This window comes from Macaca mulatta, chromosome 16, assembly GCF_049350105.2.
Source record: "Macaca mulatta isolate MMU2019108-1 chromosome 16, T2T-MMU8v2.0, whole genome shotgun sequence".
NCBI classification, from domain to species: Eukaryota; Metazoa; Chordata; class Mammalia; order Primates; family Cercopithecidae; genus Macaca; species Macaca mulatta.
In genome coordinates, this window is record NC_133421.1 from 63095481 (window position 1) to 63122257 (window position 26777).

The window sequence follows — 26777 nt, forward strand, 5'->3', positions numbered from 1 at the left end:
CTCCAGCCTGGGCGACAGAGCAAGACTCCGTCTCAAAAGAAAAAAAGAAAAGGCAGTGAAACAGGAGATGTTACATAAGGAGCTCATTGGGCACACCAATATCATCACATAGAATTATCACAGAGAACTGTATAAACTTAGTTATCTGCAGAATCCCCTAAAAGAATCTCCTTCAGTCAGCCAGGTGCAGTCGTTCACACCTTTAATCCCAACACTTTGGGAGATGGAGGCAGGAGGACTGCCTGAGATCAAGAGTTTGACACCACTCAGAGCAACTAGTGAGACCCTGTCTCTACAAAATATTTAAAAATTAGTTGGGTATGGTAGGTCCAGCCTGGGCGACAGAGCGAGACTCCCTCTCAAAAAAAAAAAGAAAAGAATATACCTGGCTTGGGTCTTCACTATAGGTTAAGGAAGAGCAAGACGCAGAAGCATGGAGGACAGGACCTAAGGTTAAAAATACAGAAATACGAGGCCGGGCACAGTGGCTCACGCCTGTGATCCCAGAACTTTGGGAGGCTGACGCGGGCAGATAGCTTGAAGCCAGGAGTTCGAGACCAGCCTGACCAACATGGAGAAACCCCATCTCTACTAAAAATACAAAAATTAGCCAGGCATCGTGGCGGGCACCTGTAATCCCAGCTACTCAGGACAATCGCTTGAACCCAGGAGGCAGATGTTGCAATGAGCTGAGATTGCGCCACTGCACTCCAGCCTGGGCGACATGGAGAAACCCCGTCTCTACTAAAAATACAAAATCAGCTGGGTGTGGTGGCACATGCCTGTAATCCCAGCGACTCGGGAGGCTGAGGCAGGAAAATCGCTTGAACCCAGGAGGTCGAGGTTGCAGTGAGCTGAGATCGTGCCATCACACTCTAGCCTGGGCAAGAAGAGTGAAACTCCATCTCAAAAAAAACACAAAAATACAGAAATACAGAAGGCAAGCCAGGTGCCTTGAGCTTGCCCTTCCAGCTACTCAGAAGATTGCTTAAGCTCAGGAGTTTGAGACCAGCCTGGGCAAAATAATGATGCGCTGCTACTCAAAAAAAAAAAAAAACAGCCGATTTATGTTTGTCAAAAATCATCAACCTATACACTTAGGCGAGGCACACTGGCTCACGCCTGTAATCCCAGCACTTTGGGAGACCAAGGCGGGAGGATCACCTGAGGTCAGGAGTTCAAGACCATCCTGGCCAACAGGCAAAACCCTGACTCTACTAAAAATACAAAAATTAGCTGGGCATGGTGGTGGGCGTCTGTAATCCCAGCTACTTGGGAGGCTAAGGCAGGAGAATAGCTTGAACCCAGGAGGCAGAGGTTGCAGTGAGCCAAGATCACGCCACTGTACTCCAGCCTGAGTGACAAGCGAGATTCTGTCTAAAAAAAAAAAAAAAAAAACCACCTATACACTTAAAATATGTGCATTTCATGTAAATTATTTGTAGAGGGATGGGTAGAATGCCTCAATGCCCCATTGGTGGTTTAGTCTCTCTGCTCAGAGGGTCGTCAGCCACAAGAAGATGCTCAGGGATAAGAAGGGACCTGTTTCCCAGCAGCCCAGGCTTCACTGCCCACCTCCCTGCTATCCACATTGTCCAAGTGGCATATCCCACAGTCCTATAGTCACTCCTTTCAAGGAGCCCACATCCCTACCTGTAAGCCATATCCAGGGACTTTGGACAAAACAGGGGAGGAATTTGCCATCCTCTTCTGAGATCTAAGAGATTAAAATACACAGTCATTGAAAAAGAAAATACATATAGGTCCAATTTAAGTATCTTATGCTGAACCATGCTTCTTGCTTCCAATGTGACCTTTCCGCCTCCCAGCTGTTACCTGGCAGTACGTTTCTCTATTTGAACTGTTTATGCCGAAAGATGCATCAGCACAGTCAAATTTTCCTGTGAAAAAGTGTGGGCCTCGCTTCTAAGCCCCAACGCCTGAAGACATTCTCCTCTCACTTCATGCTGCTATTCCGGGGATGAATAGTGACTCAGCAGCGGCGGAGCTGACTGCTCCCACGGGAAGACACGCAGAATGGGACCACATGGGCCACCGTCCATTAAAAATAACATATATAAAGCCCACTTCAGTCTTGAAGGAATCCTAAGCTGAGATGAAACAGTCACCCCCAGGATGTCTGACCTACCTAAGACCTACTAGGCTAAAGTCAGCTCCATTAAGGGTCTCTCTCCAGCAGCATGGCCGAGATACCCACTCACATTTAGCATCTCCAGGGAACTCTAGCATTAGATGGCAAGCTCTGTGGGCACAGGGCCCATGTTCAAGTATTCATTACGGAATGCCCAGTACCTGGCAGCTCCCAGCACAGGGCAGGTGTTCATGTCTGTGGAATGAATGAGTGAATGAGCAAGTGAATCAACGAGAAGGGAGGCCAGTCGCCACATGCTCACCTCCCTGCACTGTGCTCATCCTCACTGCTGGAACGATCACTACTCGAGCTTCTGTGCTTATGTTTCTTGTGCTTCTTTTTCTTCTCCTTCTTTTTCTTCTTCTCCTTTTTTTCCAGACTCATTTGCAACTGGAAAATGCCGAGAACACAAACACACAAGATTACTGAGACCAGCTAGTGCCTGTAATTCCAGCACTTTGGGAGGCCAAGTCGAGCAGATCATCACTTGAGATCCGGAGTTGGAGACCAGCCTTGCCAACATGGCAAAACCCCATCTCTACTAAAAATACAAAAATTAGCTGGGCACCTGTAATGGCAGCTACTTGGGAGGCTGAGGTACAAGAAACACCTGAACCGGGAGGCAGAGGTTGTAGTGGGCCGAGATTGTGCCACTGCACTCCAGCCTGGGCGACAGAGTGAAACTGTGTCTCAAAAAAAAAAAAAAAAGATTACTGGCTGGGCATGGTGGCTCACTCCTGTAATCCCAGTACTTTGGGAGGCTGAGGCGGGAGGATCACAAGGTCAGAAGTTCAAGATCAGCCTGGCCAATATGGTGAAACCCCATCTCTACTAAAAATACAAAAATTAGCAGGGTGTGGTGATGTGTGCTTGTAGTCCCAGTTACTCAGGAAGCTGAGGCAGAAGAATCACTTGAACCCAGGAGGCAGAGGTTGCAGTGAGCCGAGATCGCACTGCTGCACTCTAGCAGCCTGGGTGACAGAGTGAGACTCCATCTCATTAAAAGAAAAAAAAAAAAAAAAGCCCAGGCACGGTGGCTCACACCCGTAATCCCAGCACTTTGGGAGGCCGAGGTGGGCAGATCACGAGGTCAGGAGATCGAGACCATCCTGGCTAACACAGTAAAACACCGTCACTACTAAAAACACAAAAAATTAGCTGGGCGTGGTGGCAGGCACCTGTAGTCCCAGCTACTCGGGGGGCTGAGGCAGGAGAATGGTGTGAACCCAGGAGGCGGAGCTTGCAGTCAGCTGAGATCACGCCACTGCACTCCAGCCTGGGCAACAGAGTGAGACTCCACCTCCAAAAAAAAAAAAAAAAAGATTACTGAGACCCCAGTCAGTCTCCTTTGAGGGGTGTGGCTCATGCACAAACTGCCTGACTCCATGCCTCTGGGTCTACAGAAGTCCAGGACATTATGGGGGTTCCCTGTCAACACACCAGGGGAAGGGTCTTCACCCAGGCTGTGCACTAACAACCCCAACTACTGAACTGGTATCTGGTAGGTGAGACTAAGAATTTGTGTTTTTAAACAGTCACCAAAACCACTGCCTAGGAGTTTCCATTCTGTGTCAAAGGAATTCCCATTCCATTGAAAGCAGTCAGGAACTGCAAGGTCAAGCTTTAATTTTCCTTACCAACTGATCCAAGACACAATTACATAATATGTCATGTGAATAAGTGGGCCCTAGAAGCCTTTTTTTTTTTTTTTTTTTTTTGAGACGGAGTCTCGCTCTGCCGCCCAGGCTGGAGTGCAGTGGCCGGATCTCAGCTCACTGCAAGCTCCGCCTCCCGGGTTCACGCCATTCTCCTGCCTCAGCCTCCCGAGTAGTTGGGACTACAGGCGCCCGCCACCGCGCCCGGCTAGTTTTTTGTATTTTTTAGTAGAGACGGGGTTTCACCGTGTTAGCCAGGATGGTCTCGATCTCCTGACCTCGTGATCCGCCCGTCTCGGCCTCCCAAAGTGCTGGGATTACAGGCTTGAGCCACCGCGCCCGGCCAGCCTTTTTTTTTTTTTTTTTGAGACAGAGTTTCGCTCTTGTTGCCCAGGCTGGAGTGCAATGACACGATCTTAGCTCACTGCAACCTCCATCTCCTAGGTTCAAGCGATTCTCCTGCCTTAGCCTCCCCTTAGCTGGGATTACAGGCATGCACCACCACCCCGGCTAATTTTGTATTTTTAGTAGAGACTGGGTTTCTCCATGTTGGTCAGGCTGGTCTTGAACTCCCGACCTCGGGTGATCCACCCACGCCCAGCCCCTGGAAGCTTTATACCATGACCAAGGGCATCCTCAGACCTCCTGAACACACCGAATGGTAATGCTTTCCACACGCTTAGCCCACACTCTTTTTCTGGAAAAATGACATCACATGGTGCATTCTCCCACCCAAAAGACTTTCAACCAAAATCAAGTTTAATTAAGCTTAACAAATTAAGATTACATAAAATAACCAGCCTCACCAATATGAAGAAACCCCATCTCTACTAAAAATACAAAATATTGGCCGGGCGTGGTGGCTCACGCCTGTAATCCCAGCACTTTGGGAGGCCGAGGTGGGCGGATCACAAGGTCAGGAGATCGAGACCATGGTGAAACCCCGTCTCTACTAAAAATAGAAAAAATTAGCCGGGCGCAGGGGCGGGCGCCTGTAGTCCCAGCTACTCGGGATCCTGAGGCAGGAGAATGGCGTGAACCCGGGAGGCGGAGCTTGCAGTGAGCCGAGATTGCGCCACTGCACTCCAGCCTGGGCGACAGAGCGAGACTCCGTCTCAAAAAAAAAAAAAAAAAAAAATACAAAATAAGCCGGGCGTGGTGGCACATGCCTGTAACCCCAGCTACTAGGGAGGCTGAGGCAGGAAAATCACTTGAACCCAGGAGATGGAGGTTGCGGTGAGCCGAGATCGCACCATTGCACTCCAGCTTGGGCAACAAGATTGAAACTCCGTCTCAAAAAAAGAAAAAGATTACATAAAATAGCCACGAGATGGTCTCTAAAAGACAAAAGTTTTAGAGGCCATTCTGTTTTCCCCCGGTAAGTTGAGAGTAAATGGAGAGAGGTTCTCACGTTATATGGCTAAAAGATGCTCTTGGTGCTTATCTGATACACTACTTACCAATTCTTTGATTTTCTTCATTTTCACTGGATTATTTAATACCTCTCGTTTTTTCTCCTCCTCCTTCTTCCTAAATAGAGATAATTATAAAATTCATGACTATTTCTTTTCTCCAAATTCTATGGAGTATGACCTGGGTGTGGTGGTGTGCACACCTGTAATCCCAGCTACTTGGGAGACTGTGGGAGGAGAATCGCTTGAACCTGGGAGGCGGAGATTGCAGTGAGCCAAGATCGTGCCACTGCACTCCAGCCTGGGCGATAGAGCAAGACTCTTGTCTCTAAAAAAAAAAAAAAAAAAATCTACATGATGATGGGGCTGGGTGCAGTGGCTCATCTCACACCTGTAATCCCAACACTCTGGGAGGCTGAGGCAGGCAGATCACTTGAGGTCAGAAGTTCAAGATCAGCCTCGCCAACATGGTGAAACCTCGTCTCTAACAAAAAAAAGCCCACAAAAATTAGCCAGGTGTGGTAGCACACACCTACAGTCCTGGCTACTCGGGAGGCTGAGGTGGGAGAATAACTTAAACCCAGGAGGCAGAGGTTGCAGTGAGCTGAGATTGTGCCATTGCACTCCAGTCTGGGTGACAGAGTGAGACCCTGTCTCAAAAAAAATAAATAAATAAAAAACTACATGATGGTGTCAAAGCCAAAAATCTCCCCCAAATATAAGAGATTGTCTCAAAAAAAAAAAAAAAAAAAAAGAGTCATGCTCAGTCGTCCAGGCTGCAGTACACTGGCATGATCACAGCTCACTGCAGCCTTGATCGCCTGGGCTCAAGTGATATTGCCACATCAGCTTCCCAAGTAGCTGGGACTATAGGCACCCACCACCATGCCCAGCTAATTTTTGTATTTCTTATAGAGATGGGGTTTCACCATGTTGCTCAGGCTGATCTCAATTTCTTGGGCTCAAGCAATCCATCCATCTCAGCCTCGCTAAGTGCTGGGATTACAGGTGTGATCCACTGTACCCAGCTGTGAGTTGTTTTTGATAGGTATAGAATTTCAATTCAGAATGGCGAAAGAGTTCTGGAGACAGGCTGTGGTGATGGTTGCCCAACACTGTGAATGTATTTATTTATTTATTTTGAGACAGAGTCTTGCTCTGTTGCCCAGGCTGGAGTGCAGTGGTGCAATCTCAGCTCACTGCAAGCTCCGCCTCCCGAGTTCACACCATTCTCCTGCCTCAGCCTCTCGAGTAGCTGGGACTACAGGCGCCCACCACCACGCCCGGCTAATTTTTTGTATTTTTAGTAGAGACGGGGTTTCACCATGTTAGCCAGGATGGTCTCAATCTCCTGACCTTGTGATCCACCGCCTCGGCCTCCCAAAGTGCTGGGATTACAGGCATAAGCCACCGCGCCCAGCAACACTGTGAATGTATTTAATACACTGAACTGTACATATGAAAATGGTTAAAATGGGACATTCTATGTTACGTATATTTTACCACGATAAACTAAGACACTAAAAAAATGGGACAAAATATTTGCAACCTATACAATATCTTTGATAAATAACTATTTTTTCTTTTGTTTTATTCCAGGATATGGTTAAGATAAATAACTTTAAAGATAATTTGCAAAAGAAAAACTGTAACTAGGCCAGACATGGTGGCTCATGCCTGTAATCCCAGCACTTAGGGAGGCCGAGGTGGGCGGATGACCTGAAGTCAGGAGTTGGAGACCAGCCTGGCCAACATGGCAAAACCCCATTTCTAATAAAAATACAAAAATTAGCCGGACGTGGTGGTGGGCACCTGTAATCCCAACTATTTGGGAGGCTGAGGCAGGTAGAATTGCTTGAACCCAGGAGGTGGAGGTTGCAGTGAGCTGAGGTCGCGCCACTATACTCCAGGCTGGGCAACAGAGCGAGACTCTGTCTCAAAAAAAAAAAAAAAAAAAGAAAAGAAAAAAAAAAAACTGTAAATAAAAAATAAACATATTTAAACGTTGAATCTTATATACTGGAATTAAAATGCAAACTAAAATAAAATAAATAATAATATGCACAGTCTATCTTCATTTAGCACCCAAACTGCAACTCTAATATTACATACTAGGGTTTCAAGTAAGATTTGCAAGTTTCTTTTTGAAGGGTTCTTCTTCCCTTCCCCTCACCACCTGAAAAAAGAAATGTGGGTAAGAAGGCCTGTTCACCCACTTGGCCAGCACTACACATATTCCCAAGCTTCTAAGAAGGTGACAACCTTTTTCACCTTGTTTCTGACTCCTATTTTTGTTTAAGAGCCAAAGGTAAATGAATAAAGCTGGGCTGGTGCATTGGCCAGTATCTTTGCATATGGCCTAGGTCAGGCAGGCACACTTACTAGAGCCTCCTTCCCAGCATCAGGAAGCCCAAATGGAAACAAATCATTTATATGGCAGATAAAAGCAAAGGGAAAACTGTAAAGCAAGAGAATCAATGGCCTTAGCAGGGTCTCAAAGCATCTGCAACAAACCCCCTTCCCAGCCCCCCATTAGTACCTGATGATGAACAGTGGGTCCTCCCGGATCTTGCTGGCCATGTCAAGAAGGGAATTGGCACCTGATGGGGCAAAGATAGAGCCTGGGAGGAGTCCTGTTTCAGAAGAGCAGCCTGCCTCCTTCTCCTCCATCTTCTCAAAAACATATTTGTCAATGGGGCGCCCCAGCAGGTACTCATCACGGTTCACCATCCCACCAGGACCCTGGTACATCCAGTCCAACTTTTCTTCTTTTTTCCTGGTTCAAGGGAAGAAAAAGAAACAGAATTTCTTTAAAAAGCAGACTTCTGCAAACCTACACATAAAACCTGAACACAAGGGAGAGAGAACCACAGCTGATCAGAGAATTCATTCTACTGGCACCTACCATGCAATAAACACAGCACCCTGGCAGTGGCCGGCATCAAGAAATAGTGTGGGTTGAGGGCCGGGTGCCGTGGTTCACGCCTGTAATCCCAGCACTTTGGGAGGCAGAGGCGGGCAGATCACGAGGTCAGGAGATCGAGACTATCCTGGCTAACACGGTGAAACCCTGTCTCTACTAAAAAATACAAAAAAATTACCCAGGCGTGGTGGCAGGCGCCTTGTAGTCCCGGCTACTCAGGAGGCTGAGGTAGGAGAATGGCGTGAATCTGGGAGGCGGAGCGTGCAGTGAGCCGAGATCACGCCACTGCACTCCAGCCTCGGTGACAGAACGAGACTCCGTCTCAAAAAAAAAAAAAAAAAAAAGAAATAGTATGGGTCGCGTTCTGTGGCTCATGCCTGTAATCCCACCACTTTGGGAGGCTGAAGCGGGCGGATCACTTGAGGTCAGGAGTTCGACACTAGCCTGGCCAACATAACAAAACCCGGTCTCTACTAAAAATACAAAACATTAGCCAGGCATGGTGGTGGGTGCCTGTAATCCCATCTATTCGGAGGGGTGAGGCAGGAAAATCACTTGAACCTGGGAGGCAGAGGTTGCAGTAAGATGACGCCACTGCACTCCTGCCTGGGTGACGGAGCCAGACCTTGTCTCAAATAAATAAATAAATGGTGCCTGTCCTCATGAGGCTTACGAGTGAATAGAGAGAGAATATTCACACACATAAAGCAATTTATAAGGAAAACCAGTGTTCCTCAACATGGGGCGTGGATCTTGGCTCAGAGCTCCTCAAGTGTCCTTTACAAGGTCTTTATATTTTGCTTTCATTTCCAAGATGACCTAAAACATTGAACAAGCACATTCTACACCACCATCTTACCATCAAGAACAATTTCAGTGACCACATACGCAGTTGCATTGATTGTGCATCTTGGTGCTCGCGGGCACTCAGACACCAGCGGTAACACTACACATTCGAGGGCATGATGGGAAAAAATCAGAGGTAACTGAGTAAGTGACACTTTCAAGCCAAAAGAGCCAAACACTGAATACATGAATCATTAGGTAACTATCTGGGATTCACAAGTGAATAAACCCTGATCTCGCCATCTAGGGGCCAAATTAAGTCACAGCATCATGCCACACAAACATTTCCCTGGGGTTCTGGGAGAAAAAGTGGTGAGAAAGTGGAACCCTCATACCACAGACAGTAAAGGTAGGCTACATTCATAAGAGCATGCATGGAAGCAGCCAACACTACATTCACACTGCAAGCAGAAAAGTAGTTTCATCGACAGTATTATCTATAACCTGAAATTAAATGTTTTTTGAATATGACTTTTTTGTGCTTTTTTAATTTTTTATTTATTTTTTTTGAGACGGAGTCTCGCTCTGTCACCCAGGCTGGAGTGCAGTGGCTGGATCTCAGCTCACTGCAAGCTCCACCTCCCGGGTTTACGCCATTCTCCTGCCTCAGCCTCCCAAGCAGCTGGGACTACAGGCGCCCGCCACCTCGCCCGGGTAGTTTTTTGTATTTTTTAGTAGAGATGGGGTTTCACCATGTTAGCCAGGATGGTCTCTATCTCCTGACCTCGTGATTCGCCCGTCTCGGCCTCCCAAAGTGCTGGGATTACAGGCTTGAGCCACCGCGCCCGGCCATTTTTTTTTTTTTTTTTTTTAAAGACACAGGGTCTCACTCTGTCACCCAGGCTGGAATGCAGTGGTGCGATCATGGCTCACTGAAGCCTTGAACTCCTGGGCTCAAAAATCCTCCTGCCTCAGCCTCCCAAGTAGCTGGGACTACAGGGATGCACCACCATGCCTCCCTGATTTTTTCTTTTTTCTTTTTTTTTTTTTTTTTTTGAGACGGAGTCTTGCTCTGTCACCCAGGCTGGAGTGCTGTGGCCAGATCTCAGCTCACTGCAAGCTCCGCCTCCTGGGTTTACGCCATTCTCCTGCCTCAGCCTCCCGAGTAGCTGGGACTACAGGCGCCCACCACCTCGCCCGGCTAGTTTTTTGTATTTTTTTAGTAGAGATGGGGTTTCACCATGTGAGCCAGGATGGTCTCGATCTCCTGACCTCGTGATCCGCCCGTCTCGGCCTCCCAAAGTACTAGGATTACAGGCTTGAGCCACCGCGCCCGGCCAATTTTTTCAATGCTTATAGAGATGGGACTTGCCATGTTGCCCAGGCTGGTCTCAAACTACTGGCCTCTAGTGATCCTCCTGCCTCAGCCTCCCAAAGTGCTGGGATTAGTGGTGAGGCACCGTGCCCAGCCTGAATATGACCTTTTAAATGTGTATACTTGTTTTTGAGGCTATGTAACAACTGTGAGCATAAAGAATGTTTTCCTAGCTGCATGCTTGGACATTTTTAGTAAGAATAATTTAAACCAACACTGGACAGCCATGACTCTTTTTCTTTTTTTTCCCAGATGAAGTCTCACTCTGTTGCCCAGGCTGGAGTACAGTGGTGCAATCTTGGCTCACTGCAACCTCTGCCTCCCGGGTTCAAGTGATTCTCCTGCCTCAGCCTCCTGAGTAGCTGGGACTATAGGCATATGCCACCAAGACTGGCTAATTTTTCATACTTTTAGTAGATGGGGTTTTACCACGTTGGCCAGGCTGGTCTCGATCTCCTGATCTCATGATCTGCCCGCCTTGGCCTCCCAAAGTGCTGGGATTACAGGCATGAGCAACCGCACACAGCCCCAAGACGCTTTAGAATTTTTTTTTCATATTAAAAAAATGAGTCTGAGAAACACTGTAGTCTATAATTAAGAATTGATCAGCTGGGCACAGTGGCTCACACCTGTAATTCTAGCACTTTGGGAGGCCAAGACAGGCTGATCATGGGGTCAGGAGATTGAGATCAGCCTGGCTAACACGGTGAAATCCTGTCTCTACTAAAAATACAAAAAACTAGCCAGGCATGGTGGTACATGCCTGTAGTCCAAGCTACTCGGGAGGCTGAGGGAGAAGAATCGCTTGAACCTGAGAAGCAGAGGTTGCAGTGTGCTGAGATCCCACCATTGTACTCCAACCCGGGTGACAGTACGAGACTCGGTCTCAAAAAAAAAAAAAAAAAAACAGAATTGATCATGGGGCCAGGCACAGCGGCTCACATCTGTAATCCCAGCACTTTGTTTTTTTTGTTGTTTTGTTTTTTTTTGAGACGGAGTCTCGCTCTGTCGCCCAGGCTGGAGTGCAGTGGCCGGATCTCAGCTCACTGCAAGCTCCGCCTCCCGGGTTCCCGCCATTCTCCTGCCTCAGCCTCCCCAGTAGCTGGGACTACAGGCGCCCGCCACCTCGCCCGGCTAGTTTTTTTCTATTTTTTAGTAGAGACAGAGTTTCACCGTGTTAGCCAGGATGGTCTCGATCTCCTGACCTTGTGATCCGCCCGTCTCGGCCTCCCAAAGTGCTGGGATTACAGGCTTGAGCCACCGCGCCCGGCCAATCCCAGCACTTTGGGAGGCCTAAGTGGGCAGATCACTTCAGGTCAGGAGTTTGAGACCAACCTGGCCAACATGGTGAAATGCCATCTCTACTAAAAATACAAAAAAATTAGGCCGGGCACGGTGACTCACACCTATAATCCCAGCACTTTGGGAGGCCAAGACGGGCAGACCACGAGGTCAAGAGATTGAGGCCATCCAGGCCAACATGATGAAACCTTGTCCCTACTAAAAATACAAAAATTAGCTGGGCCTGGTGGCGCGCACCTGTAGTCCCAGCTACTCAGGAGGCTGAGGCAGGAGGATTGCTTAAACCCAGGAGGCAGAGGTTACAGTGAGCCGAGATCGCACCACTGTTGTCTCCAAAAATGGAGATTGTTGGACTACAGGGATGCACCACCATGCCTCCCTGATTTTTTATTTTTTCAATGTAGTCCCAGCTACTTGGGAGGCTGAGGCAGGAGGATTTTTGAGCCCAGGAGTTCAAGGCTGCAGTGAGCCATGATCGCACCACTGTATTCCAGCCTGGGTGACAGAGTGAGACCCTGTGTCTTAAAAAAAAAAAGAACAAAATAAAATAAATAACAAAAATAAAACCAGCCAGGTGCCATGGCTCACGCCTGTAATCATAGCACTTTGGGAGGCCAAGGCAGGCAGATCACCCAAGGTCAAGAATTCGAGAACAGCCTGGCCAGTATCGTGAAACCTCGTCTCTACTAAAAATACAAAATTTAGCCGGTGGTGGTGGGCACATGCCTATAGTCCCAACTACTTGGGATGCTGAGGCAGGAGAATCGCTTGAGCCGGGGAGCTGGAGGTTGCAGTGAACCGAGATCGTGCCATTCCATTCTAGCCTGGACGACAGAGTAAGACTGTTTCAAAAAAAAAAAAAATTAAGGAAAAAGAAGGAATCGTGTATAAAGTCAGGAGGACCAGGAACCTGTGGTCAAAGGAGCAACAGATTTCCAGGGGAAACACAACAGGATCAAATACAAATGGACGGGAACAATGAAGATGGGGCCAGGCGCGGTGGCTCACGCCTGTAATCCCTACACTTTGGGAGGCCAAGGCAGGCTTGAGGTCAGGAATTCGAGACCAGCCTGGCCAAAAGGCAAAACTGTCTCTACAAAAATATGAAAATTAGCCCAATATGGTGGTGCACGCCTGTAATCCCAGCTAGTCAGTAGGCTGAGGCAGGAGAATCGCTTGAACCCAGGAGGGAGAGGTTACAGTGAGCCAAGATCACACCTCTGCACTCCAGCCTGGGTGATACAGCCAGACTCCATTTCAAAAAAAAAAAGAATGAAGATGGAAACTGCTATAAAATGGTAACTGTGGCCGGGCGCGGTGGCTCACACCTGTAATCCCAGTACTTTGGGAGGCCGAGGCGGGTGGATCACGAGGTCAGGAGAGCGAGACCATCCTGGCTAACACGGTGAAACACCATCTCTACTAAAAATATAAAAAACGGCCGGGCGCGGTGGCTCAAGCCTGTAATCCCAGCACTTTGGGAGGCCGAGGCGGGCGGATCACAAGGTCAGGAGATCGAGACCACAGTGAAACCCCGTCTCTACTAAAAATACAAAAAATTAGCCGGGCGCGGTGGCGGGCGCCTGTAGTCCTAGCTACTCAGGAGGCTGAGGCAGGAGAATGGCGTGAACCCAGGAGGCGGAGCTTGCAGTGAGCCGAGATCGGGCCACTGCACTCCAGCCTGGGCAACAGCGTGAGACTCCGTCTCAAAAAAAAAAAAAAAAAAAAAAAAAAAAAAATACAAAAAACTAGCCAGGCGTGGTGGCGGGCGCCTGTAGTCCCAGCTACTTGGGAGGCTGAGGCAGGAGAATGGTGTGAACACGGGAGGCGGAGATTGTAGTGAGCCCAGATCGCACCACTGCACTCCAGCCTGGGCAACAGAGGGAGACTTCATCTCAAAAAAAAAGAAAAATAGTAACTGTATGGATCTATCTACTCTTTTTTTTTTTTTTTTTTTTGAGATGGAGTCTTGCTCTGTCGCCCAGCCTGGAGTGCAGTGGCCGGATCTCAGTTCACTGCAAGCTCCGCAGTTCACTGTAAGCTCCGCCTCCCGGGTTTACACAATTCTCCTGCCTCAGCCTCCCGAGTAGCTGGGACTACAGGCACCCGCCACCTTGCACAGCTAGTTTTTCGTATTTTTTAGTAGAGACAGGGTTTCTTTTTTTTTTTTTTTTTTTTTTTTGAGACGGAGTCTTTGCTCTGTCACCCAGGCTGGGGTGCAGTGGCGCGAACTCGGCTCACTACAAGCTCCGCCTCCTGGGTTTACGCCATTCTCCAACCTCAGCCTCCCGAGTAGCTGGGACTACAGGCGCCCGCCACCTCGCCCGGCTAGTTTTTTTTGTACTTTTAGTAGAGACGGGGTTTCACCGTGTTAGCCAGGATGGTCTCGATCTCCTGACCTTGTGATCCGCCCGTCTCGGCCTCCCAAAGTGCTGGGATTACAGGTGTGAGCCACCGCGCCAGGCCCTATCTACTCTTTTTTTGTTTGTTTTTTTCTGTTGCCCAGGCTAGAGTGCAATGGCATGATCTCAGCTCACTGCAACCTCCACCTCACAGGTTCAAGCGATTCTCCTGCCTCAGCCTCCTGAGTAGCTGGAATTACAGCTGTGCACCATCAAGCCCGGCTAATTTTTGTATTTTTAGTTGAGACAGGGTTTCACCATGTTGGTCAGGCTGGTCTCAAACTCCTGACCTTGTGATCCGCCCACCTCGGCCTTCCAAAGTGCTGGGATTACAGGCGTGAGCCACCGCACCCAGCAATAATTTTCATTATTTTCAGTAAAGATGGGGTTTCGCCATGTTGGCCAGGCTGGTCTCAAACTCCAGACCTCAAGTGATCCACCCACCTCAGCCTCCCAAAATGCTGGGATTAAAGGCGTGAGCCACTGCCCCTAGCCTCTATCTAGTTTTTTTTTTTTTTTTTTTTTTTTCAGACGGAGTCTCATGCTGTTGCCCAGGCTGGAGTGCAGTGGCGCGATCTCGGCTCACTGCAAGCTCCGCCTCGCGGGTTCCCGCCATTCTCCTGCCTCAGCCTCTTGAGTAGCTGGGACTACAGGCGCCCGCCACCGCGCCCGGCTAATTTTTTGTATTTTTAGTAGAGACGGGGTTTCACTGTGGTCTCGATCTCCTGACCTTGTGATCCGCCCGCCTCGGCCTCCCAAAGTGCTGGGATTACAGGCTTGAGCCACCGCGCCCGGCCGCCTCCATCTAGTTTTAAAAGGACTCAACTAATATCAGGCCCACTCACGCCCTCTCATGAGAGAACACATCGCATAGCTGAGATCCAGAGCCACAGGATTTGGCCTCTGGATAACTCTGGGCTAGTTCCTTCTGTGCACTTCTGTATCCTCATCTCTAAAATGGAGCTATAGTGTTGGCAACATAGCAAGACTCCACCTCTACAAAAAATGCGTGTAGTCCCAGCTACTCTGGAGGCTGAGGCAAGAGGATCACTTAAGCCCAAGGGTTAAGCCTGTAGTGAACTATGATTGTACCACTACACACTAGCCTGGGCAACAAAGCAAGACCCCATCTCAAAAGAAATAAAAAATAGGGTGGGTACAGTGGCTCATGTCTACACCTATAATCTCAGCAGTTTGAGAGGCCAAAGCAGGAGGATCATTTGAGTCCAGGAGATTGAGACCAGCCTGGGCAAAATAAAAAGACCTCATCTCTACAAAAAAATAAAAAATTAGCCAGGTGTGGTGGTACACACCGGTAGTCCCAGCTACTCAGGAGGCTAAGGTGGGAGGATCCCTTGAGCTCGGGTCAAGGGTGCAGTGAGCCATGATCACATCACTGTACTCCAGCCTGGGTGACAGAGTACAACTCTCAAAAAATAAATATCTCAAAAAATAAATACATACACAAATAAAGTGGAGCTAGTAACTGCTATCTCTCATCATTACTGAGTTTTTAAATGAGGACATAGTGGAGGCAAAGCTTCTAAAAGCAAAATGATCTATGCATCTTTGTTGTTGCTGTCATTAAGGATATAGAACAAGTTCTCAATTGAAGCTGAACATAAGAATCACCCAGGGAGCTTTTAAAACGTGTATATTGGCTGGGCATGGCAGCTCACGTCTGTAATCCCAGCACTTTGGGAGGCCAAGGCGGGCAGATCACAAGATCAGGAGTTCAAGACCAGCTTGGCCAATATAGTGAAACCCTGTCTCTACTAAAAATACAAAAATTAGCCGGGCATGGCTGGGCTCGGTGGCTCACGCCTGTAATCCCAGCACTTTGGGAGGCCGAGGTGGGCGGATCACGAGGTCAGGAGACCGAAACCATCCTGGCTAACACGGTGAAACCCAGTCTCTACTAAAAATACAAAAAATTAGCCGGCCATGGTGGCAGGCGCCTGTAGTCCCAGTTACTCAGGAGGCTGAGGCGGGAGAATGGCATGAACCCAGGAGGCGGAGCTTGCAGTGAGCCGAGATCACACCACTGCACTCCAGCCTGGGTGACAGAGCGAGACTCCGTCTCAAAAAAAAGAAAAAGAAAAAGAAAAAAAAATTAGCCGGGTGTGGTGGCGCACAGATGTAATCCCAGCTGCTACTCAGGAGCCTGAGGCAGAAGAATCGCTTGAACCTGGGAGACAGAGGTTGCAGTAAGTCGAGATCGTGCCACTGGACTCCAGCCTGGGTGACAGAGGGAGACCCCATCTCAAAAAACAAACAAAACAAACAAATAAAACACCCGTATATTAGCTGGGTGTGGTGACTCACGTCTGTAATCTCAGCACTTTGGAAGGCCCAGGCAGGAGGATCACTTGAGCTCAGGAGGTCAAGACCAGTCTGGGCAACATAGTGAGACCCTCTGTCTACATGGTGGCTCACGCCTATAATCCCAGCACTTTGGGAGGCCAAGATGGGAGATGGTTTGAGCTCAGGAGTTCAAGACCAGCCTCGATAACATGGTAAAACCCTGTCTCTACAAAAAATACAAAAATTAGCCAGGTATGGTGGTGTGTGCCTGTGGTCCCAGCTACTTGGGAGGCTGAGGTGGGAGGATGACTTCAGACCAGGAGGTGGAGGTTGCAGTGAGCCAAGATCACACAACTGTACTCCAGCCTGGGCGACAGAGCCAGATCTCGTCTTTCTTTCTTTTTTTTTTTGAGACAGAGTCTTGCTCCGTCACCCAGGCTGGAGTGCAGTGGCACAACCTCGGCTCACTGCAACCTCCACGTCCCAGGTTCAAGCGATTCTCCCGCCTCAGCCTCCCAAGTAGCTGGGACTACAAACACACACCACCACACTTGGCTAAGTTTTTGTATTTTTAGTAGAGACAGGGTTTCACCATGTTGGCCAAGTTGGTCTTGAACTCCTGACCTCAAGCAATCCACCGGCCTTGCCTCCCAAGTGCTGGGATTACAGGCATAAATCACCATGCCCAGCTGGACTCTGTCTTAAAAAACTAAAAAAGGCCAGGTGAGGCTGAGGTGGGAGGATGGCTTGAGCCCAGGAGGTCAAGGCTGTAGTGAGCTGTGATAGTGCCACTGCACTCCAGCCAGGGTGACAGACCAAGACCCTGTCTCAATAAATTAATTAATTAATTAATAATAAGGCCAGGCGCGGTGGCTCATGCCTATAATCCTAGCACTTTGGGAGGCCGAGGCAGGAGGATCACAAGGTCAGGAGTTCGAGACCAGCCTGGCCAACATGGTGAAACCCTGTCTCTATTAAAAATACAAAAATTAGCCAGGCATAGTGGTGCATGCCTGTAATCCCAGCTACTCGGGAGGCTGAGGCAGAAGAATTGCTTGAACTCGGGAGGCAGAGGTTGCAGTGAGCCGAGATCGCGCACCACTGCACTTTAGCTTGGGATACAAAGCAAGACGTCATCTCAAAATAAATAAAATAAAATAATAACAATAATAAATAATAAATAAATAAATAAAACACATATATGCCTTTGCCTCCCACACTCCCTTCTCTTCAGAGGAAATTTGCTCGGGTGCGACTTGCTCCCATCTAACTTTCTTTTTTTTCTTTTTTTTTTTGGTGTGTGTGTGTGATGGAGTCTTGTTCTTACTGCCCAGACTGGAGTGCAGTGGTGCAATCTCAGCTCACCGCAAACTCTGCTTTCCGGGTTCAAGCGATTCTCCTGCCTTAGCCTCCTGAGTAGCTGGGACTACAGGTGTGCACCACCACTCCGGGCTAATTCTGTATTTTTTTTAGTAGAGACGGGGTTTCACCATGTTGGTAAGGCTGGTCTCAAACTCCCGACTTCGGGTGATCCGCCCACCTCGGCCTCCCAAAGTGCTGGGATTACAGGTGTGAGACACCGTTCCCGGCCCTTCCAAGCTCCTTCTAAAGTGCAAGGGTTGAAAACACCAGCATAGACTGGTGTCTGGGAAATGCAATTTTCCAATATTATCAGTAAATACTAAAGAAACACTGTTGCAAAGCGTGACTTGGTGAGCCCTAATAATATGTCTATTAAAGGTCTTCTTTGTTCTAAGAGAGATTCATTACAAACAGAAAACATGATCCGAACCACAGAAATGAACTGTTAAATAGTAAAGAGTTTTTTAGTGGCATTTTATAGGATAAATTAAAAGCATGACACCATGTAAAGAACTATACAAACAAACAGATGAATACTCAAGTCATCTAAATACATCAGCAGTAAAGACCAAAAAGAGGGGGGGGCGGAGGGAACCAAATGCTGATCTTAGTGTTTTACAATATTGTAGGACATGTGGTAGGGCAAAACAAAACAAAACAAAACAAAGCATACAAAATCATTCCCCATTCACAACACACAAGCAGGCATGAGTCTGCAACAATGCTGACTCCTTTCTCTACACTTGTGCATCTTTTTTTTTTTTTTTTTTTTTTTTTTTTTTGAGACGGAGTCTCGCTGTGTCGCCCAGGCTGGAGTGCAGTGGCCGGATCTCAGCTCACTGCAAGCTCTGCCTCCCGGGTTTTTACGCCATTCTCCTGCCTCAGCCTCCCGAGTAGCCGGGACTACAGGCGCCCGCCACCTCGCCCGGCTAGTTTTTTGTATTTTTTAGTAGAGACGGGGTTTCAGCCGGGCGCGGTGGCTCAAGCCTGTAATCCCAGCACTTTGGGAGGCCGAGACGGGTGGATCACGAGGTCAGGAGTTCGAGACCATCCTGGCTAACACAGTGAAACCCCGTCTCTACTAAAAAAATACAAAAAAAAAAAACTAGCCGGGCGAGGTGGCGGGCGCCTGTAGTCCTGGCTGCTCGGGAGGCTGAGGCAGGAGAATGGCATAAAAACCCGGGAGGCGTGGCCGGGCGCGGTGGCTCAAGCCTGTAATCCCAGCACTTTGGGAGGCCGAGACGGGCGGATCACGAGGTCAGGAGATCGAGACCATCCTGGCTAACACAATGAAACCCCGTCTCCACTAAAAATACAAAAAAATTAGCCGGGCGTGGTGGCGGCGCCTGTAGTCCCAGCTACTCGGGAGGCTGAGGCAGGAGAATGGCGGGAACCCGGGAGGCGGAGCTTGCAGTGAGCCGAGATCGCGCCACTGCACTCCAGCCTGGGCGACAGAGCGAGACTCCGCCTCAAAAAAAAAAAAAAAAAAAAAAAAAAAAAAAAAAAACCCGGGAGGCAGAGCTTGCAGTGAGCCGAGATCCGGCCACTGCACTCCAGCCTGGGCGACACAGCGAGACTCCGTCTCAAAAAAAAAAAAAAAAAAAAAAGAGAGACGGGGTTTCACCGTGTTAGCCAGGATGGTCTCGAACTCCTGACCTCGTGATCCGCCCGTCTCGGCCTCCCAAAGTGCTGGGATTACAGGCTTGAGCCACCGCGCCCGGCCCACTTGTGCATCTATACTCTGACCTCATTAATCAGACTCCACAAAAGCCCAAATTTCTGATAAACTGAGCACATGATGTGTAATGCTTTGGTGAATAAAAATTTCAAAACAATTTTTACCTTTGGATAGTACCTCAGCATATGACTAATGGGTATTCAGTCTAAAATCAATTTTTACTTATTTATTTATTTATTTATTTATTTACTTAGACGCAGAGTCTCACTCTGTTACCCAGGCCAAAGTCAGTGGCAAAATCATAACTCACTGTAGCTTCGAACTCCTGGGCTCAAGCAATCCTCCTACTTCAGCCTCCCAAGTAGCTGGGACTACAGGCACATGCTACCATGCCCAGCTAACTTTTCCTTCCTTCCTTCCTTCCTTCCTCCCTCCCTCCCTTCTCTCTCTTTCTTTTATTTTCTATTTTTTATTTTTTTTTTTTTTATTGAGACGAAGTCTTACTCTGTCACCCAGGCTGGAGTGCAGTGGCGTGATCTCAGCTCACTGCAACTTCCAACTCCCGAGTTCAAGTGATTCTCCTGCCTCAGCCTCCCAAGTAGCTGGGATTACAGGCATGTGCCACCATGCCTGGCTAAGTTTTGGGTTTTTTTTTGTTTGTTTGTTCTTGGTTTGTTTTTTTTGTTTTTTTTTTTTTTTTTGAGACGGAGTCTCGCTCTGTAGCCCACGCTGGAGTGCAGTGGCGGGATCTCAGCTCACTGCAAGCTCCGCCTCCCGGGTTCACGCCATTCTCTGGCCTCAGCCTCCCGAGTAGCTGGGACTACAGGTGCTGCCACCTCGCCCGGCTATTTTTTGTATTTCTTAGTAGAGATGGGGTTTCACCGTGTTAGCCAGGATGGTCTCGATCTCCTGACCTCGTGATCCGCCCATCTCGGCCTCCCAAAGTGCTGGGATTACAGGCTTGAGCCACCGCGCCCGGCCTTTTTTTTTTTTTTTTTGAGACGGAGTCTCGCTCTGTCGCCAGGCTGGAGTGCACTGGCGCAATCTCAGCTCTCTGCAACCTGCAACCTACACCTTCCAGGTTCCAGCGATTCTCTTGCCTTAGCTTCCTGAGTAGCTAGGACTACAGATGCATGCTACCACACCCAGGTAATTTTTTTTTTTTTTTTTTAGTAGAGATGGAGTTTCACCGTGTTGGCCAGGCTGGTCTCCAACTCCTGACCTCAGGTGATCCGCCCACCTCGGCCTCCCAAAGTGCTAGGATTACAGGCGTGAGCCACTGCACCCAGCTTGTATTTTTTTTGTTTGTTCATTTTTTTGAGATGCACTCTCACTCTATCGCCTAGGCTGGAGTGCAGTAGCATGATCTCGGCTCACTGAAACTTTTGCCTCCTAGGTTCGAGCAATTCTCCTGCCTCAGCCTCCTGAGTAGCTGGGATTACAGGTGTGCACCACCACACCCAGCTAATTTTTTTATTTTAATAGAGACAGGGTTTCACCATGTTGGTGGTCAGGCTGGTCTCAAACTCCTGACCTCAAGTGATCTGCCCGCCTCGGCCTCCCAAAGTGCTGGGATGACAGGTGTGAGCCACCGCACCTGGCTATTTTCTACTTTTTTGTAGAGATGGGTTCCTACTACAGACTGGTCTGGAACTCCTGGCCTCAAGTGATCAGCATGCCTCAGTCTCCCAAAGTGCTGGGATTATAGGCATAAGCTGCCACACCCAGCCTATATATTTTTAAACAGAGATGGAGTCTCACTACATTACCCAGACTGGTCTCAAACTCCTGGGCTCAAGTGATTTCTCAGCCTCCCAAAATGCAGTGATCATGGGCATGAACCACCACACCTGGTCTTCAATTTTAGTCTATCTGTTATTTTATTTTATTCTGATTTAATACACTGCATAATGTATGCTTTTTATTTTCTCAAACATATTTACTCCCATCTCCTTTTATGAGATGGATGGGGTAGTTATTATCTGCTACTCCTACCCTATATTATACAACAGGAAATTGAAGCAGGGTAAAATCTAGTGGGATTGGCCATAATCACTCGGCTTTCACTGACAAGCATACCATCCACCTTCTCTCATGGGACCTCACTCCCTGCCCCCTGTCCCGCCACCCCCAAGCAAGCCTGAACTACATTAACAAAGGCAGGACTGCGGCCTCAACACATACTGAGCAGCAGGGTAGAGCAACCATCCCTCATCACTGTTATCGGCCATCTACCGTGAGCTCAGCTTACAGCAAGTCCTTACGTGTTACCTCATTTGACTCCCAACAAACCTTAAGAAGGCGTTGGGGCCGGGCGCGGTGGCTCAAGCCTGTAATCCCAGCACTTTGGGAGGCCGAGACGGGCAGATCACGAGGTCAGGAGATCGAGACCATCCTGGCTAACACGGTGAAACCCCGTCTCTACTAAAAAAATACAAAAAACTAGCCGGGCGCGGTGGCAGGCGCCTGTAGTCCCAACTACTCGGGAGGCTGAGGCAGGAGAATGGCGTGAACCCGGGAGGCGGAGCTTGCAGTGAGCTGAGATCCGGCCACTGCACTCCAGCCTGGGCAGTAGAGTGAGACTCCGTCTCAAAAAAAAAAAAAAAAAAAAAAAAAAGAAGGCGTTGGGTATTATCACTCCCTGGTCCTACTGAAGTAACCAAGTCTCTCAAATTTGATCACAGTTCCACGGCTACTACATGCAAAGCCAACCTTAGAATCCAGGTTAGTCCGGCTTTAAAACCCATGCCCTTAAGCACTCAGCTATTATACAACTGGATGATGCGTCTCAGGACAGCTCTGCAATTCCCTACACACTAGGACACCCCCAGCTCCTCACTTACTTGACGGCCCCAACATCCTCGGCATAACGCTGCATCTCTTCCCGGGCCCTCTCTTCTCGCAGCTCCCGCTGAAGCTCCTCAATCTTCTTCCGCTCAGCCTCATGCTTCTGCTCGGCCTTCCACACTTTCTCCACATTCCGGAGGGTCTGCGGGTGCCAGCTCTTCTTCAGATTCTGTGATAAATAAAAAGAAGGTGAGAATAACTCCAGGGGTGACTGAGTGGCGGGTGTAACTAGCCCTGCCTCACCCACCCTTCCATACCCAAGGCAGGCAAGATGTCTTCAACAATGACAAGGTTTTCTTCCAATAATCTCTCACACATCTAGAGGGGAAGGGGAGGTTGTTCAAGTGTATAAAGCTTCAGGACAGGTCGGGCGCAGTGGCTCACACCTGTAATCCCAGCACTTTGGGAAGCGGAGGCGGGCAGATCACTTGAGATCAGGAGTTTTAGACCAGCCTGGCCAAAATGATGAAACGTCTCTACTGGAAATACAAAAATTAGCTGGGCGTGGTGGCACGTGTGCATGTAGTCCCAGCTATTCAGGAGGCTGAGGCAGGAGAATCACTGAACCAGGAGGCGGAGGTTGCAGTGGGCCGAGATTGCGCCGCTGTACTACAGCCTAGGCGACAGAGCAAGACTCTGTCTCAAAACAACAAGAACAACAACAACAAGAAAGCTTCAGGATAGAACAGGTCTTTCCTGAGTTCCCTTCAGACAGTTTTAACCTTAAAAGCATACAAGTCATCCTTCCACTAGCCATACCTAAATTGGAGCTGGTGATGACAAGACAGGAGGAATGCAGTAATGAGCAGGAAGGCACATATTTTGAAAGAGAACAGAACTCATGCACTTCTGACACTGGATATTCATTCTTTTAGTCTTGCTCTGTCACCCAGGCTGGAGTGCAGTGATCTCGGCTGACTACACCCTCCACCTCCCGGGTTCCAGTGATTCTCTTGCCTCAGCCTCCCGAGTAGCTGGGACTATAGGTATGCCACCATGCCTGAGTAATTTTTGTATTTTTTAGTAGAGATGGGATTTCACCATATTGGCTAGGCTGGTCTCAAAACGCCTGACCTCATGATCTGCCTGCCTTGGCCTCCCAAACTGCTGGGATTACAGGAGTGAGCCACCGTGCCCAGTCTTTTTTTTTTTTCTTGAGACAGAGTTTCGCTCTTATTGCCTAGGCTAGAGTACAATGGCAGGATCTCAGGTCATGGCAACCTCTGCCTCCTGGGTTCAAGTGATTATCTGCCTCAGCCTCCTGAGTAGCTGATTACAGGCATGAGCCACCATGCTCGGCTAATTTTGTATTTTTAGTAGAGATAGGGTTTCTCCATGTGGGTCAGGCTGGTCTCAAACTGTCGACCTCAGGTGATCTGCCTGCTTCAGCCTCCCAAAGTGCTGAGATTACAGGCGTGAGCTACCATGCCTGGCATGGACATTCATTCTTAGGAACTCAACCTACCTTACCTTGGTCTACTTCACCTGCCCTAAACTTGCATGGTTTACAACCCACCCAGAATCTCTTCCAACTTTCCTTCCCAGGAATCTCTCCTTGATTCTGATCTCCCCATTCACCCTCAAAGAACACTTCTCTCTCTCCTCCCCATCAGATACTGCTTTGGTGCACTTTCCCAATAATGAAAAGTTTCCCAGAGTAAGTAATATCTAAGGACAATTATAAACTAGCCTGGTGACATGTGAAAGGGAGATGAGGGGGGCAGATTTCCAGAGAGGAACAGTACAGACAAATGCAGTCCCAGTGGTGAGAAAGAACATAGCAGGAATAATTCAGTGTGGCTGGAGATGTGGCAAGCTGATGGGGCAGGGACACAAGAAGAAGCCAAGTGAGAAAGGAGCAAAAGGAGCAGAATAAGGGCCTTATAAGCCATGTAAAGGGATTACAGGCATGCACCGCATGTCTGGCCAATTTTTTTTTTTTTTTTTTTTTTAGATGGAGTCTCGCTCTGTCACCTAGGCTAGAGTGCAGAGGCACACTCTCAGCTCACTGCAAGCTCCAACTCCCAGGTTCACGCCATTCTCCTACCTCAGCCTCCTGAGTAGCTGGGACTACAGGCATACGCCACCATGACCGGCTAATTTTTTGTGTGTTTTTAGTAGAGACAGGTTTCACCGTGTTAGCCAGGATGGTCTCAATCTCGTGACCTCGTAATCCACTTGCCTCGGCCTCCCAAAGTGCTGGGATTATGGGCGTGAGACACCCTGCCCGGCCAATTTTTGTATTTTTACTAGAGATGGGGTTTCACCATGTTGGCCAGGATGGTCTTGATTTCCTGACCTCAGGATCCGCCCACCTAGGCCTCCTAAAGTGCTGGGATTACAGCCGTGAGCCACCGCGCCCAGTGTGACTCCATCTTTTTTTTAACTTTTTTTTTTTTTTTAAACGGAGTCTTACTCTGTCACCCAGGCTAGAGGTGCAGTGGTACAATCTCGGCTCACTACAACCTCCACCTCCTGGGTTCAAGCGATTCTCCTGCCTCAGCCTCCCAAGTAGCTCGGATTACAGGCACCCGCCACCACTCCCAGCTAATTTTTGTATTTTTAGTAGAGACGGGGTTTCACCATCTTGGCCAGGCTGGTCTTGAACTCCTGACCTCGTGACCCACCCGCCTCAGCCTCCCAAAGTGCTGGGATTATAGGCATGAGCCACCGCACCTGGCCAAGACTCCATCTTAAAAAAAAAAAGAATCGACTGGAGAGGGCCAGGATTGAGACCAGGAGACCAGTTAAGAAAATAAGATCATGTCCACAAGGTACTTGGCATGTGGAAAATGTTCAGTCGATGAGAGTTCCCTTTTCTTCCTTTTCTCTTCCCCTCCTTGTCCTGCCTCTCCCCTTTGTCAGGTCATTGAGTTGGTCGGTTGTGTATCGGTCCGTCAGTTGGTCCGACCATCCATCCATCCTTCCGTCCTTCCTCCCTCACTCCCTGCCTCTTTCTCCCTCTAACCCTTCCCATCTTGTCCTCCCTGCCTCAAGTATAGATTATTTTGCTTCTCAAGGACAAAAACTTCTAGAGTCATTTTTGGCTGTCAAAACTGGTGGAGGCAGGTGTTAGTGGACAGACTCCAGTCGAGTGGCTAGAGGCCAGGGATGCTGCTAAACATTCTACAATGCACAGGAGAGCCCAACTACCACCACTACCACACCCCCCCAAAGAATTATCTAGGCCAAACTGTCAAGAGGGCTAACGTCGAGAAACCCTAGATTAGAGCTTTCCTGTCCTTAAATGCAGTTACCTGAAGAATACACTAAATTGGATCAAACTGGATGGAGTCCTGGCACTCACTGTGATTGAGAACACATGACAAACTAACAGGTTTACTGGGCAGGCCGCTAAGCTGATCTACTTGCTGGTTCAATTAGTTCCACTTTCAGGAGGCTGGCATTTTCCCAACCTTGCACCATGCTCTTGTAGGTACATTTACCCTATTTGGGGCCTTAGCCCTTTACAAATGAACGTTTCAGTGTAAGAGACATTGCCATATAACTTGTATTAAGTGGTATGAATTTAAAAAGCAAGCTCAGCCACTACACATCAGAACCCAGCATTGAAGGAGTTGTGGAAGTCAGAAAGATAGACAGGAAGATCCCTTCAGGCTTAAAAAGGACCCCAGGGCCCAGCACAGTGGCTCACGCCTGTAACCCCAGCACTTTGGGAGGCCAAGGTGGGTGGATCACTAGAGGTCAGGAGATCGAGACCAGCCTGACCAACATGGAGAAACCCTGTCTCCACTAAAAATACAAAATTAGCCCGGTGTGGCGGAGCATGCCTGTAATCCCAGCTACTCGGGACGCTGAGGCAGGAGACTCGCTTGAATCCAAGAGGGGAAGGTTGCAGTGAGCCGAGATCGCGCCACTGCACTCCAGCCTGGGCAACAAGAAACTCCGTTTTTTAAAAAAAAAGGACCCCAGGGCATGGCTAAGGGTAGGGTGAATGGGGCACAAACCACCCCTACTTCAGTCCAGGACATGACTCTGAACTCCCACCCAAGGAAGACAGCTGTGTGGCAAGACAAGATATACAAAACAAAGCGTAGTGACACGTCCTCAATATCTACCTCCTTTCCTAGCCTTGGCTCCATCCGCCCCCTCCCTGGTATTCCCAGAATTTACAGCCGGCAGGGCTGCAGTCAACAAACACACAAACACCACCTGTCACAGTTCGCGACACACCTCGGACTTTCCCAAACCTCAGTCCCATCCCTCCATTGCCCTAAAGATCCATCCCCTCTTCAGGGCAACGGCCCCCTCCCCGCGAAAGCAAAGCTGAGTTGCTATGGTTATCCACTCCTTCCTCTACCCCTACCCCCCACCCCCTGCCAATTTCCGTCCCGGCCTCAGTCCTCCCCCGCCCAGGCCTCCCTCCACTCACCAGGTCTCCGCCCCCCATGATGGTGGAGACGATTCCTCACTACGCGGATCTGGAAGACTTCGGCAGGATCAAGAGAATACGTAGAAAAATAGTCCAGGGGCTACCTCGCAGGCTCTTGTCCCAGGAGCCGTCGACTGCCAGTTTCACATACCGACCTACAGGCCACTTCCGGGAGGGCGTCATCTC

The 26777-nt window shown here is 48.8% G+C and overlaps 1 protein-coding gene across 1 annotated transcript in view; it reads right to left on the reverse strand.

The window, feature by feature from the left end:
* CWC25 (CWC25 spliceosome associated protein homolog) overlaps nucleotides 1-26777 on the reverse strand; it is a 33892-nt gene extending 7115 nt beyond the window's left edge. The window contains exons 1-6 of the mRNA XM_028836432.2: nucleotides 26592-26777; nucleotides 22195-22367; nucleotides 7759-7995; nucleotides 5268-5337; nucleotides 2415-2542; nucleotides 1654-1717 (exon numbers count right to left, since the gene is read on the reverse strand). Coding sequence (XP_028692265.1) covers nucleotides 1654-1717; nucleotides 2415-2542; nucleotides 5268-5337; nucleotides 7759-7995; nucleotides 22195-22367; nucleotides 26592-26609 — 690 coding nt within the window. The 5' untranslated portion in view covers nucleotides 26610-26777. The remainder of the gene's footprint in view (nucleotides 1-1653; nucleotides 1718-2414; nucleotides 2543-5267; nucleotides 5338-7758; nucleotides 7996-22194; nucleotides 22368-26591) is intronic.